Source organism: Bos indicus, chromosome 5 (genome assembly GCF_029378745.1).
Source record: "Bos indicus isolate NIAB-ARS_2022 breed Sahiwal x Tharparkar chromosome 5, NIAB-ARS_B.indTharparkar_mat_pri_1.0, whole genome shotgun sequence".
NCBI classification, from domain to species: Eukaryota; Metazoa; Chordata; class Mammalia; order Artiodactyla; family Bovidae; genus Bos; species Bos indicus.
Genome location: NC_091764.1, coordinates 36,757,320 through 36,772,855, shown reverse-complemented (window position 1 = coordinate 36,772,855; position 15,536 = coordinate 36,757,320). Strand labels below are relative to the sequence as shown.

At 38.4% G+C, this 15,536-nt stretch overlaps 1 protein-coding gene across 4 annotated transcripts in view; it reads left to right on the top strand.

Moving 5' to 3' along the window:
* Positions 1–13,851, top strand: part of IRAK4 (interleukin 1 receptor associated kinase 4) — a 28,897-nt gene extending 15,046 nt beyond the window's left edge. For all 4 annotated transcript variants that reach the window (XM_019960758.2, XM_070789237.1, XM_019960759.2 and 1 more), the window contains 6 exons: positions 707–821; positions 1,268–1,377; positions 6,683–6,866; positions 7,989–8,051; positions 12,433–12,591; positions 12,707–13,851. In XM_019960758.2, coding sequence (XP_019816317.2) covers positions 707–821; positions 1,268–1,377; positions 6,683–6,866; positions 7,989–8,051; positions 12,433–12,591; positions 12,707–12,742 — 667 coding nt within the window. In that variant the 3' untranslated portion in view covers positions 12,743–13,851. The remainder of the gene's footprint in view (positions 1–706; positions 822–1,267; positions 1,378–6,682; positions 6,867–7,988; positions 8,052–12,432; positions 12,592–12,706) is intronic.
* Positions 13,852–15,536: the final 1,685 nt, after the last annotated feature.

Here is a 15,536-nt window from a genome sequence, read left to right as displayed (position 1 = left end):
ACACCTACCTAGTTCTTAACCAAACTATTATATGTGAATTATTGGTCTTTAATTTTAAAATCAAAATTATGTTGATTAATATTGACTGAAAGGGAACTGTTTACAGAAAATTATAAACAGTTATAATAAACATATATAAAGATTTAGAAACATACATATCACATTGCAATAATGTATCAGATCAGATCAGTCGCTCAGTCATGTCCGACTCTTTGCAACCCCATGAATTGCAGCACGCCAGGCCTCCCTGTCCATCACCAACTCCCGGAGTTCACTCAGACTCACATCCATCGAGTCAGTGATGCTATCCAGCCATCTCATCCTCTGTCGTCCTCTTCTCCTCCTGCCCCCAATCCCTCCCAGCATCAGAGTCTTTTCCAACGAGTCAACTCTTCGCATGAGGTGGCCAAAGTACTGGAGTTTCAGCTTTAGCATCATTCCTTCCAAAGAAATCCCAGGGCTGATCTCCTTCAGAATGGACTGGTTGGATCTCCTTGCAGTCTAAGGGACTCTCAAGAGTTTTCTCCAACACCACAGTTGAAAAGCATCAATTCTTCGGCGCTCATCCTTCTTGACAGTCGAACTCTATTGCATATAGTTATTTCTTTCTCTTTTTTCTTTTAAAGCTCTAAATTGAATAACATAACCTTCAGGTAAATATGTGTATATATCGTAATAATTTTGAATGGAAAATTATTTGCCACAGGTGTCAACATGAAAACTTAGTAGAATTACTTGGTTTCTCAAGTGATGGAGATGACCTCTGCTTAGTATATGTTTACATGCCCAATGGTTCATTGCTGGACAGACTGTCTTGCTTGGTAAGATGTTTTTTTATTAGGTTGTTTGGCTTCCTGTTTCTGTGTTGGATTCTAATATTTTCTCTGTGACAGAATCTTTTAAACCTATTTAAATCTTTTAAAATCTATTAATATCTTTCCTAGTTTGTGAAAACTATACAGTTGTTATTTAAACAATTGGAATTCCCTTTCTATCAGGTGATAATCTAAAATGTAAAATTATCAGTCAAGGCTGGACTTTGAAGATGCTCTCATATATTTTTATTGTTTGATAAGAAATGCTAACTTCCATTTGATCTTATTTAGCTATTATTGTTTAACAACTTAAAAAATGGTAGTTCTAAATTCTTAGCAATGTAATAATATGGTCAGTAGCTGCTTAGAAGAAGTGTTCTGTTATATATTTTCTATAGATCTTTTTAATTCTCCTCTTTTATTTTTAATTGGTTTGTTTCTTACTTCGTAAGGATGGTACTCCCCCACTCTCTTGGAACATGAGATGCAAGATTGCCCAGGGTGCAGCTAATGGCCTCAGTTATTTACATGAAAACCATCATATTCATAGAGATATTAAAAGGTAAATGCTGCCTTTAAAAAGCTTTTGGAGAACTGTCTTTAAAGAATAATTTTCTCTCACTGTTTCTATTCACTAGTGACATGAACTTCTTAACTTGAAACATGCCATGAAAGCTCATCTCACTAAGGACGTCTATAATCTCCCTTATTTCAAACCCAGTGACCTATTTCTAGTACTCATCCTAAGTAACCTGTGTTTTTCTTTTGTTTGTTTTTCACAGTATGTTATTCTGTTCTTCTTGTCAGAATTATTTTCTTATTTCTGGATCATCACTCTTTTTTGAATCACTTCCATTCTTCATGAGTACATTTCAGTTATCTTCCTTGTTATGTATTTATTTAGTTAACAAATATTAATTGAGCATCCACTGTACGACAGGTACTGTAGATGGTATAGTTAGCAACAGTAGCATTTGTAGCATCTGTCAGCAACCAGATAATCACAAAATAATAGTAGAACTTTAGTGTATAGTCTATACAATTAGTATTAAAAAAGGTTCCCTGAGAAAATTATACTTAAGCAGAGATCCAAAGAATGAACAAAACATGAGTGAGCACAATTTGAGGACATCTATAGAATATGGAGAAGGCAGTGGCACCCCACTTCAGTACTCTTGCCTGGAAAATCCCATGGATGGAAGAGCCTGGTAGGCTGCAGTCCATGCGATCACTAAGAGTCGGACACGACTGAGTGACTTCACTCTCACTTTTCACTTTCATGCATTGGAGAAGGAAATGGCAACCCACTCCAGTGTTCTTGCCTGGAGAATCCCAGGGACGGGGGAACCTCGTGGGCTCCTGACTTTGGGGTCACACAAAGTTGGACACGACTGAAGTGACTTAGCAGCAGCATAGAATATGAAAAAGAGTATTCTGGGAATAAGGAAGCACATTTGTGAGACCAGTGTTCAGATGAACATGATGGATTACAGGAGGTGAAATAAATGACTGAAGTGCAGAAATTGAAGGAGTGATTGATAGATAAGATAAAATTATAAGGTAGGCAGAGAGCTAAGCCCTGTGTAGGACGTAATAGACCAAGATAAGAGCTTTAATTTTATCATAAGTATAATCAAATGCCATTGAATAATTATAAGGAGGAATGTGGCATCATAGTTAAGTTTTGAGAAGATCACTTTGATGAGTATAGAGACTCATTTGTAAGAAAGGGTAGCTTGGAGCCTGTCATAGAAGATTTGGTGGTAACAGTTTATATGAAGAAATGTGAACAGATTCTTGCTTACTCTTGGCTGCAGCATGGTGGGTGGCATTCAGGGAGAGGAACATGTCAGGAAGGACAGCAGGATTTATGGCTTCCAGAACAGCATTCTGGAATGATTGTGGCATGATTCATTTACAGAGAAAGCACTGAAAGAGGACAAGATTGGGAGTGGAAAATGTGAGTTCTTTTTTGTACATGTTGTGTTAGAGGTTCCTTTAAGATACAGAAGTGAGTAGAGATGTTAATCAGTGTGACATACATGTTGGAAGATATCAATTTCTGTGTTACTTATGTTACTTAGGTTGAAGAGCTAGCATATAGTTACCTTAACTTTAAGAAAGATAGATTAGGAAAAGGTTACAAGATTTAGCTCTGAGGAACTTTTAAGACTTAATGGCCAAGTAGAACAAAATGAGTCTAAAAAGGAATCCAAGAAAGTATGCAAGGAAGCTGAGAACCAGGAGAGTGTGGTATCCCTGAGAACAAGGAAAGAGAGTTAGTTGCCTGAGAAGGATTAGTCCAAATTTCCAGTTGCTTTTTGGAAGTCAGAATGAAGACTGAAAAATGACACATTTTAAAACACTTTTAATGAGGCATTTGATTAGTGCCATGATGGTCATTAGTGACTTTTGGGAAATCTATTTCCATGTAGTAATTGGGTCAGAATTCAGGTGGTAGTTTCATGAAAAGATGGGCTCGATAAAGGATAGAAATGGTATGGACCTAATAGAAGCAGAAGATATTAAGAAGAGGTGGCAAGAATACACAGAAGAAATGTACAAAAAAGAGCTTCACAACCCAGATAATCATGATGGTATGATCACTGACGTAGAGCCAGACATCCTGGAACGTGAAGTCAAGCGGGCCTTAGAAAGCATCACTATGAACAAAGCTAGTAGAGGTGATGGAATTCCAGTTGAGCTATTTCAAATCCTGAAAGATGATGCTGTGAAAGTACTGCACTCAATATGCCAGCAAATTTGGAAAACTCAGCGGTGGCCACAGGACTGGAAAATGTCAGTTTTCATTCCAGTCCCAAAGAAAGGCAATGCCAAAGAATGCTCAAACTACTGCACAATTCCACTCATCGCACATGCTAGTAAAGTAATGCTCAAAATTCTCCAAGCCAGGCTTCAGCAATACGTGAACCGCGAAATTTCAGATGTTCAAGCTGGTTTTAGAAAAGGCAGAGGAACCAGAGATCAAATTGCCAGTATCTGTTGGATCATTGAAAAAGCAAGAGAGTTCCAGAAAAACATCTATTTCTGCTTTATTGACTATGCCAAAGCCTTTGACTGTGTGGATCACAATAAACTGTGGAAAATTCTGAAAGAGATGGGAATACCAGACCACCTGACCTGCCTCTTGAGAAACCTATATGCAGGTCAGGAAGCAACAGTTATGGGGCAACAGTTAGAACTGGACATGGAACAAAAGACTGGTTCCAAATAGGAAAAGGAGTATGTCAAGGCTGTATATTGTCACCCTGCTTATTTAACTTGTATGCAGAGTACATCATGAGAAACGCTGGGCTGGATGAAGCACAAGCTGGAATGAAGATTGCTGGGAGAAATATCAATAACCTCAGCTATGCAGATGACACCACCCTTATGGCAGAACCTGAAGAGGAACTAAAAAGCCTCTTGATGAAAGTGAAAGAGGAGAGTGAAAAAGTTGAATTAAAGCTCAACGTTCAGAAAGCTAAGATCATGGCATCTGGTTTCATCACTTCATGGGAAATAGATGGGGAAACAGTGGAAACAGTGTCAGACTTTTTTTGGGGTACTCCAAAATCACTGCAGATGGTGACTGCAGCCATGAAATTAAAAGATGCTTGCTCCTTGGAAGGAAAGTTATGACCAACCTAGACAGCATATTGAAAAGCAGAGACATTACTTTGCCAACAAAGGTCCCTCTAGTCAAGGCTATGGTTTTTCCAGTGGTCATGTATGGATATGAGAGTTGGACTGTGAAGAAAGCTGAGCACCGAAGAATTGATGCTTTTGAACTGTGGTGCTGGAGAAGACTCGAGAGTCCCTTGGACTGCAAGGAGGTCCAACCAGTCCATCCTAAAGGAGATCAGTCCTGGGTGTTCATCGGAAGGACTGATGCTACATTGAAACTCTAACACTTTGGCCACCTCATGCAAAGAGTCGACTCATTGGAAAAGACCCTGATGCTGGGAGGGATTGGGGGCAGGAGGAGAAGGGGATGGCAGAGGATGAGATGGCTGGATGGTATCACCGACTTGATGGATGTTGAGTTTGAGTGAACTCTGGGAGTTGGTAATGGACAGGGAGGCCTGGCGTGCTGCGATTAATGGGGTCGCAAAGATTGGACATGACTGAGTGACTGAACTGAACTGAACTAAGGAGAGAGTGAAATATGAGTATAGACAAGTCTGATGAGACACTTTTATTTAGCCCATGAAGGGGGATAGCTGGAAATCAATGTGTTATTCAGCAAAAAAATTTTTTTTTAAATGGCAGAGACCAAAGCATGCTTTTATGCCTGTGGGAAGAGGGACGTGATAGAACAGAAGAGAGAAGTGAGATAGTTTATAGAACAAGGTTCCTGAGAATGTAGAAAGGAGTCCCATAGAGGGATTGGCCTTAGAAAAGAGAAGATACACCATCTCCCATCCCTTATTCGGTGTATTCTAACTGATGTGTATTCTAACTGATGTGTATTCTAATTGATTGCTACCTCATTGTCTTTTCTGTTAATCCTGCATATTCTTACTGAGGGATATGTTGACTTCAACTGCTACCTCCGTATGGGTGACTCAAATCTATATCATTAGCCTCCAGTCCTATATTTTCAGTGTGTGCAGACCAAATCACCCTACCACAGTGTTCCATAGCAGTTCCTAAGTCAACATGTTAGAAGTCAAATTCATTTCTCGTCCAACCCAAATTCTTCTCTCTGTGTTTCTTTCCTAATCAAGTGAAGTCGGTATTCATCCTATCTTCTAAGCTAAAGACTTCCTCATTCCCCATACCATACAAATTACAAGGTTCTGTTGAGTGTACCTCAGAATTTGCACCTCCTTTTCTCCCCAGCCTTTATTTACACTTTCACTATCTCTTATTTGCTTTTTTACAAACTCTCCTGGTCATCCTTTAATTGGTGTGTGCCAATTCTTAGCTATGCTCTAATATACTGCCAGGTTGTGGTTCTGAAACTCAAGTTTGATAACATCATTCCCCACTATGAAACATTTAGCTGGCATTCTGTTGATTCCAGGATAAAGTTCAAGTTCTCCTCACATTCCATTGACACCAGTTCTTCAAATTGAGCATGTTTTTTGTTTTCATCACTGTGTCCATTCTGTTCCATTTGCCTCAAATGCCTTTCTTTCCCTCAGTAACCTCAACTTCTAATAACCCTTCAAGACTACACACACTTTTCACCTTCTCCTTGAAGTTTTCTTCAGTTCTTCTGCACACACAGTTGTTCTCTCAGCATTTTGTACCTAATATCACCATTAGGAATTTTAAAAAATTATTTCTATACCTTTGTCACAGACAAGATTCTGAGATTGTCCCCATGCCCAGCACTGAGCTTAAATACTGTAACACGTTGCGGGTCTTCAATAAAGTTTTGTTGAATGAAAGTCTGATTGTATGAGCAAATGCATAAAATAAATGAATTAAGATCTTTTAGCCATATTCTTTCCTCTTCAAAAGATTTCAGAGAGAGTACTCCCTAAGAAATGATACAGTTGAGATACTCTGGTTGGAAGTTTGTTTTTAAATGAATTGAGAAATTTTAGGGGAGGAATTAAGAAGGGTGCTTTAGCATACTTTGAGGATAGTTGCCCTATAATAAATTATTTGTGAAATAATAAAAATATCACTAATGTGAAGTGTTTTACTTCACTTTTTTTTCAAATTTTCCTTACAGAAACAAAAAAGAAGACAGTTTTATTATTCTTTAGCTATAATCCTTAATCTAGATTTATTTACATAAATTCAACCTTTTATGATGTGTATTATAAAATATAATACTCTGTAAATACATACAGTGTTATACCTTCCTAAGGAACTATTTGATTTGTTGAAAAAGAAAAACTGTTTTTCAGTGCAAATATCTTATTAGATGAAGACTTTACAGCCAAAATATCTGACTTTGGGCTTGCACGGGCTTCTGAGAAGTTTGCCCAGACAGTCATGACTAGCAGAATTGTGGGAACAACAGCTTATATGGCACCTGAAGCTTTGCGAGGAGAAATTACACCCAAATCTGACATCTACAGCTTTGGTGTGGTAAGTTTCATATATATGTATTTATGTATACATGTAATAGGCTTCCCAGGTGGTGCTAGTGGTAAAGAACCTGCCTGTCAGTGCAGGAGGTATGAGATATGGGTTTGATCCCTGGGTCAGGAAGATTCCCTGGAGGAGAGCATGGCAACCCACTCCAGTGTTCTTGCCTGGAGAAGCCCATGGACATAGGAGCCTGGTGGGCTACAGTCCATGGGGTCGCAAAGAGTTGGACACAACTGAAGCAACTTAGCATGCATGCACACATACTTGTAATATATTATATTTTACTATATATATAATTAGTAACAATAATCATTCTGGCTGTACTTGTGAAATTGAAATAGAATATTTTGAATACACCTATGTTGCTTAGCTCTCATATGTAAAGATGTAAATTGCTCACTTTAACCTCTAGTTAAATGAGAAAGTAATAAAAACTTCTCTGAATTTGTAAGGCTTTTAAATTGATTTCTGAAATTACTGTAAGAAATAATATTTTTGCCACATGAATTAGCATGAAACTTAGTATATAAATTGTGTCCTACAGTATGCATGTTCGTGTCATATGTTAAAGAGGAAATGTTTTGAAGGAAATATGTTGTGGCATTTTCTGATCTACCAGTTTGATAATAACCTTTTATGATGGTGTAAGGAGTGGGGTGGGAGTGGTTGGAGAATTAGAAAATCCTTTGTCTTTTACACTCATATGTGTTTCTTTTATGGATGTCTACTGTCATAACACTGTGAAGTTAAGGCACAAGTTCGTAGGATATGCCTGAGGTTTAGAAAATAGTATTCTCCTAAAAGCCAGAGAAAATCATTCTTGTGAAATATCTTCTGCAAGACAGGAAAAAGAGTATGTCCAGAACACATATTTTGGGGGGCTGATTGTTTAGTAAGTTGCCAGTATTAAAGAACTGCGTAGGAGATGCATGAGTTCTGAGGTGTCAGGGAAGAAAGGGTGGTAAGAAATGACCACAGCTTGTGTTCTTTCCACTTTCATGCCTAAAAGTCATGTAGTGTGTGGAAATGGTTCATTCGATTTCATAATCAAGAGCCATGTTCCTTCCAGTTTCTATATGTTGTCTTGAGTCATATTTATGGGTTTTACTTTCTTCTTAGGTTTTGCTAGAAATAATAACTGGACTTCCAGCTGTGGATGAACACCGTGAACCTCAGTTATTGGTAATTGAAAGATTTCATTTTTCTAGTTCTTTTCTCTTTCATTTATAATCTAAATTTATGTGGGTAAATTTGGCATCTGGAAATGTCATTTTCTATTGGCAATCTTTCTGTTGGCAATTACATAGTGGCATATGGAAAAAGCATCAATTATTTTTAATCTGAGCTCTGCCATGAAATATTTGTGAAGCTTGGAGAAGACACGGATATAGTCTATGGTCTAGTTTCTTTGTAGCTAAAATCACAATGGAGCTGTATGATTTCTGAGATCTCCTCTAGTGTATTGTTATTTTGTTACTTTCATGGTGATTACTAATACCATTTTCAGAGGAAAAATAACATTCTTCATTAGAAACTTCTGTCAGACTAGAATTGCTAATAAAATTCTTTCTCCATTTCTATTGTGGAATACTATTTAATAAAGTTATTATAGAAAATTTTACCTGTGTATTATATAGGGATTCATTGACAATTATATAAATAGACTAACTGAATGCTAAAACTACAGGAAAGTTATGCCATGCCTTGTTTTCCTGTATTCTAAATTTTAAGAACTTACAGGGTCTTATAAAGTTAAAAACTTACATAAATACCACCACATATGTTTTTCATAAAATTATTCAAATACCTCATCTAAGTTCAGTTGCTCAGTCATTTCCAAATCCTTGCAACCCCATGGACTGCAGCACTCCAGGCTTCCCTGTCAATCACCAACTCCCAGAGCCTACTCAAACTCATGTCCATCACGTCGGTGATGCCATCCAACCATCTCATCCTCTGTTGTCTGCTTCTCCTCCTGCCTTCAACCTTTCCCAGCATCAGGTTCTTTTCCAATGAGTCAGTTTTTCACATCAGGTGGCCAAAATATTGGAGGTGAAGCTTCAGCATCAGTCCTTCCAATGTGTATTCAGGACTGATCTCCTTCAGGATGGACTGGTTGGATCTCCTTGCAGTCCAAGGGACTCTCAAGAGTCTTCTCCAGCACCACAGTTCAAAAGCATCAATTCTTCAGCACTAAGCTTTCTTTCTAGTCCAACTCTCACATCCATACATGACTACTGGGCAAACCATAGCTTTGACTAGATGGACCTTTGTTGGCAAAGTAATGTCTCTGCTTTTTAATATGCTGTCTAGGTTGGCCATAACTTTTCTTCCAAGGAGCAAGCATGAAACTTTTAATATCATGGCTGCAGTCACCATCTGCAGTGATTTTGTGCCCAAGAAAATAAAGTCTCTCACTGTTTCCATTGTTTCCCCATTTATTTGCTATGAAGTGATGGGACCGGATGCCATGATCTTAGTTTTCTGAATGTTGAGCTTTCAGCCAACTTTTTCACTCTCCTTTTTCACTTACATCAAGAGGCTCTTTAGTTCTTTGTCACTTTCTGCCAAAAGCTTTAGTGTAGTCAATAAAGCAATAGTAGATATCTTTCTGGAACTCTCTCGCTTTTTCAGTGATCCAGCGGATGTTGGCATTTTGATTTCTAGTTCCTCTGCCTTTTCTAAAACCAGCTTGAACATCTGGAAGTTCACAGTTCACGTTCTATTGAAGCCTGGCTTGGAGAATTTTGAGCATTACTTTACTAGCGTGTGAGATGAGTGCAATTGTGTGGTAGTTTGAGCATTCTTTGGCATTGCCTTTCTTTGGGATTGGAATGAAAACTGACCTTTTCCAGTCCTGTGGCCACTGCTGAGTTTTTCAGATTTTCTGGCATATTGAGTGCAGCACTTTCATAGCATCATCTTTTAGGGTCTGAAATAGCTCAACTGCAATTCCATCACCTCCAGTAGCTTTGTTCATAGTGATACTTCCTAAGGCCCACTTGACTTCACATTCCAGAATGTCTGGCTCTAGGTGAGTGATCACACCATCATGGTTATGTGGGTCATGAAGTTCTTTTTTGTATAGTTCTGTGTATTCTTGCCACCTTTTCTTAATATCTTCTCCTTCTGTTAGGTCCATACCATTCCTGTCCTTAATTGTGCCCATCTTTGCATGAAATGTTGCCTTGGTATCTCTGATTTTCTTGAAAAGATCTCTAGTCTTCCCCATTCAATTGTTTTCCTCTATTTCTTTGCATTGATCACTGAGGAAGGCTTTCTTATCTCTCCTTGCTATTCTTTGGAACTCTGCATTGAAATGGGTATATCTTTCCTTTTCTCCTTTGCCTTTAGCTTCTCTTCTTTTCTCAGCTATTTGTAAGACCTACACTGACTTTATTCTAATTTCTGTGTTCTAATGGGACAAACCACCCTGACAAATTCAGACATGTGTATACCAGATTATTTCCCTAGAACAAAGATTAGAAGGTCAAAAGGTATAATATATTTTCTCAAAGGCTCATGCCATATTTTTAAGAAAAACCCTATATTATAATATTGCTACAGATGTCCATTATATAAGTATATATTATAAAGCTTGCCATGGGTTCTTGGAAATGTATAATGAATATTGAAAAGTGAAAGTGCACATCATTCAGTCATGTCCAACTCTGCAACCCCATGAAGTATACGGTCCATGGAATTCTCCGGGCCAGAATAATGGAGTGGGCAGCCTTTTCTTTCTCCAGGGGATCGTCCAAATCCAGGGATCGAACTCAGGTCTACCACAGTGCAAGCAGATTCTTTACCAGCTGAGCCAAAGGGAAGCCTAAGAATACAGGAATGGGTAGCCTGTCCCTTCTCCAGTGAATCTTCCCAACCCAGGAATCGAACTGTGGTCTCCTGCGTTGCAGGCAGATTCTTTACCAACTGAATACTACATGGTATCTAATATTTTACAGTAAAGTATATACATAAAGCCTCCAATTATTATGAAAAGTTAATATTTTCATAATATTTTATACAGTGTGAATGCATGCTCAGTCATATCTAACTCTTTGCAACGCCATGGACTGTAACCCACCAGGCTTCTCTGTAGCACATAGTGAAATTTTGTCTTTATCAATGAAATAAATCTTCTGTTCCATTGGTTATTGGAGGTCAGGAAAGAACCCTGGGCTGGAGTTACAGTTTTTGAGCCATTCATGTACAGGCATACTAAAGCTTTGGATGTTGGTTGTATTTTACAGAGAAAGTGTATAGATTAAAAATATAGGAGGGAAAAAGATTACCACCACAAAAATAGGACTTTCAATGACAGATTTACTCTCTCATAGTTCTGGAAACCAAAAGTTGAAATCAAAGTTTTGTCCAGGCACCATTCCCTCTGGATACTCCAGGGGAGAGTCTTCCCTTGCCTCTTCCAGCTGCCAGTGGCTGTTGACATTCCTTGACTTGTAGCCACATCCCTCTACTGTCTGCCCCTGTGATCACATTGTCTTCCCCTCTGTGTGTGTGTGTGTATGTGTTTGTGTTTCTTTCTTATACAGATGTTTATCATTGGATTTAAGGCCTACCTGGGTAATCCAGGATGCTGCTGCTGCTGCTAAGTCGCTTCAGTCGTGTCCGACTCTGTGCGACCCCATAGACGGCAGCCCACCAGGCTCCCCTGTCCCTGGGATTCTCCAGGCAAGAACACTGGAGTGGGTTGCCATGTCCTTCTCCAATGCATGAAAGTGAAAAGTGAAAGTGAAGCCGCTTAGTCGTGTCTGACTCTTAGCGACCCCATGGACTGCGGCCTACCAGGCTCCTCCTTTCATGGGATTTTCCAGGCAAGAGTACTGGAGTGGGGTGCCATTGCCTTCTCCGATGATGATCTCATCTCAAATTGCTTAACATAATTACATCTGCAAAGACCTTTTTCTCCAAATACAGTTATAGTCACAGGTTCTGGGGATCAGGACTTGGACGTTTCTTTTGGGGGACCACTGCTCAACCACTACAGCATTCTCATTCTCCACCTCTCTCTGTATTCGTTACCTTTTCATCGTGGCCTTGCCCCCTTTTTCCTCCTCCCTCTTTCTCTTGATTCAACAGTGTAAGTACCCATAGAGCAGTGTGCTTGTGCAGAGAGGAAGATCTGCATTCAGAGTTGGAATTGCATCATTGGGAGCACAGCAGAGGAGTAGACCTCACTGTGCTGGAAGCCTAGTAAGGGCTGCTAATGAGCATGTGAGAGGAATACACATAAACACAAAAATCCGAAGGCAAATGGCTAAACGTTTCTAGGAAGGAGATATGTATGTATTTATATAAGTAAGTAAATAAATAGAGTTTGTCCTAGATGTCCTTAATTCTTAATAAGGTTACAACAGCAGATAGTAAATATGAGTAAATGTTATTATAATGTAGATTAAATAATTTAAATGTATTATTTTATAACATAGTAATATTAATTTAGTTATACATATAATTTGTATTTATTTATAAATACATTTATGAATTTACCTGATTTGTTTCTCTTTTATTTGAAACTTTTAAAGTTTTAACTTTTGCCTTAAAGCTAGATATTAAAGAAGAAATTGAAGATGAAGAAAAGACAATTGAAGATTATGTTGATAAGAAGATGAATGACATTGATTCCACTTCCATTGAAACCATGTACTCTGTTGCCAGTCAGTGTCTGCATGAAAAGAAAAATAAGAGACCAGACATTAAGAAGGTATTCATTTTTACATGTATTTAAAATGTGAAGGAGGTGGGGTCTGTCATTTTTTCCCATGTGTACATTTCCAATCAATTATTTAATGCGTTTGTTTTCTCTTTCTTTATAAAAGGTTCAACAGCTGCTAGAAGAAATGACAGGTTCTTAAAACTTTACTGGAATAGACTCTTGGATTTTTATATACAGCTATCTAAATCATTTTTTAAACTAAAGGGTTTTTTTGTAAGTATTCTTTATCTTTTATAAGGCAGCATGGTGAAATGCAGTGGTTATTAAAGCTTATGTAGAACTCACAATATAGAGGACAAACAATAGTCGAACCACTGTTGCAGCACTTAACCCAACTTTCTTAGAGTCACTCTAAGTTCTTACAGTAATCCCTGAGATACCTCCTTGGAACCTCAGCAAACACAGGTTGAAAACTCAGAATTAGCTAAACAGAGGACAGGACTATAGGGTGGAAAGACCCTGTGCTGAAGCCTGACTCTACTTCTAATTTTCTGTAAAGATTTGGGAAATGTCTTAGCTGCTTTGAGCTTTGTTTTTTTCACATGTAATATTGGATTAATATCTACTGTGCCTCTCTAACAGGTAGGCATGATGCAGAGTATGTACAAGCACTTTGTAACTTGTAAAGGGATATAAAATTTAATGTTTATATAAATAATTATAAAATCCTTTTATAGTTTTCATTTGTTTATAGGGTCATGTTCACAGTGTGCCATTAGCAATCATTCACCATAAGCCAGTTATGCCCTGATGGTACTCCCATGATCATGTGGCCATTATTAGATTATGTTATGTGGCAAATTTGAAGGTGTTTTGAGATGCAGTTAAGGTCCTTCATCTGCTGACTTTGAGTATCAATAAGAAGATGCTGTTTTAGGGGCCTAACCTAATAAGGTAAGCTCTTACAAGAAGTCTGAGCGATCCTCCTGTGGACCTTGAAGTAAGCTACCATGTTATAGGAAGGCCACATTGGCTATAAAATACTGGTAACCTCTAGGAGATGAGAGCTACCTTCCAGCTATCAGTCAGCAAGAAAAATCTGGAACCATGGTTGTGTAAGACCAAGAAACTCAATTTTCCAAAAACCTGAATTAGCTTAGAAGAGTACTTCAAATTTCAGATAATACCATAACCCCTGCTGACACCTAAATTTCAGCCATGTGAGACCCTCAGTAGCAAACATGGATTTCTGTGCCTGGACTTGTGACATACAAAATTGTGAGATAATAAATGAGTTGCTATAAGCTACTAAGTCTGTGATATTTTTTTATGCAGCAACAGAAAATGAATATAGATTCCCATGATTCTCCTATGGGGACATTGCACCATGTTCATAGGTTATATCCACAATACCAGGTTATCTGCAATTATTCATTCAATAATCTTGATATCATTAGTTCTTTCATTAACCCTCTCAAGAATGGGCAGAGTGAGCTATAGTAGAAGATGATTGTCCTCTATATTATTTAGACTTTCCTAAATGCTTTCTTGGGAAACAAAGATAGTACACTTTTCAAATCACCTTTATAAACTAAGCATTTAAGCAAAAAGAAATGTTTGCTAGTGGAAAAGGAAAATAAGTAAAATCACTTAATAACAGTCTCACTAGGAACCCACATAATTTGAGGTCCAGTATGGCTTATAACTGAAAATTATGCTGTTTGAAAATATAATGAGAATTTGATTATTTCTTGAAATAAAAAGGTAAACGAGGAGCCAGGTTTCAAATCCACTCTCATATTTAAGTCTATGCTCTTAACCCCTCAGCGTTCTCTCTTTCTCCTCAGTCTTCCTCCACCTCTCAACTAACTTAACTCATGGTTATTGGGATCCCAAAGGACATCCAACCAGTCCATTCTGAAGGAGATCAGCCCTGGGATTTCTTTGGAAGGAATGATGCTAAAGCTGAAACTCCAGTACTTTGGCCACCTCATGTGAAGAGTTGTCTCATTGGAAAAGACTCTGATGCTGGGAGGGATTGGGGGCAGGAGGAGAAGGGGACGACAGAGGATGAGATGGCTGGATGGCATCACCGACTTGATGGACGTGAGTCTGAGTGAACTCCGGGAGTTGGTGATGGACAGGGGGGCCTGGCATGCTGTGATTCATGGGTCACAAAGAGTCGGACATGACTGAGCAACTGAATGGTGCAGTCAGTTTCCTACTGACTAGACAGAGGCTTTCTCACATTGATTTTTTCCATGATTACTTTTTTACACAATTGAGTCTATTCTTAACTGAGTTAGTTGGTCATCTTTTGTTGGTAACTTTAATTTTTATTCATGTCATCATACCAAGCTGGCTTGGTATCATTTTAGATAATATCTTCCCTAACATCAAGCTTCTATGCAAGTCTCATTTGGCCTTTGTCTAACCGCTTCATGCACTCTTCAGTGGATTTTCATCTGTATTTTTGACAGTTTATGGATAAACAAAGATGTCAAAGAGACAGGATGTGTCTAAGTTTATTTATCCTGCCTTTGGCAAAGGAGTCTTTGCAAAATGAAAGTGGTTAGAAATCAAAAATAGGATTAAAAAAAAAAAGAGGATACCCACAGTATAGATGTAGCAAGCTCTCGTGTTGCATGCAGTTGAGATTTCTTGCACGGTTGGGATGTTAATGACTGTGAGATAGGTTGTTTGAGAGGTGGGGGAGGGGTGAAAAGGAAAGACAGAAAATGATGCTCCACCCTTCACTTTCACCCTAAAGAAATTGTCCATTAAACCTGGGATCTGGGTTGTTCGCTAACCACCTCTCCAAAGCATGCATTTGCTCAGGAAATGGGCTTTCAGAGAGAAGAGAAGGATGTGTGTTGTTAGCTAAGACCCTGTCTCTCCGCAGGGGAAGAGCCAAAAGGTAGCAGAAGTGATGTTCTTAGTTCTGTAAGATTGCACAGAGTACCTAATCTGCTCCATCACACTCAATCTCTATT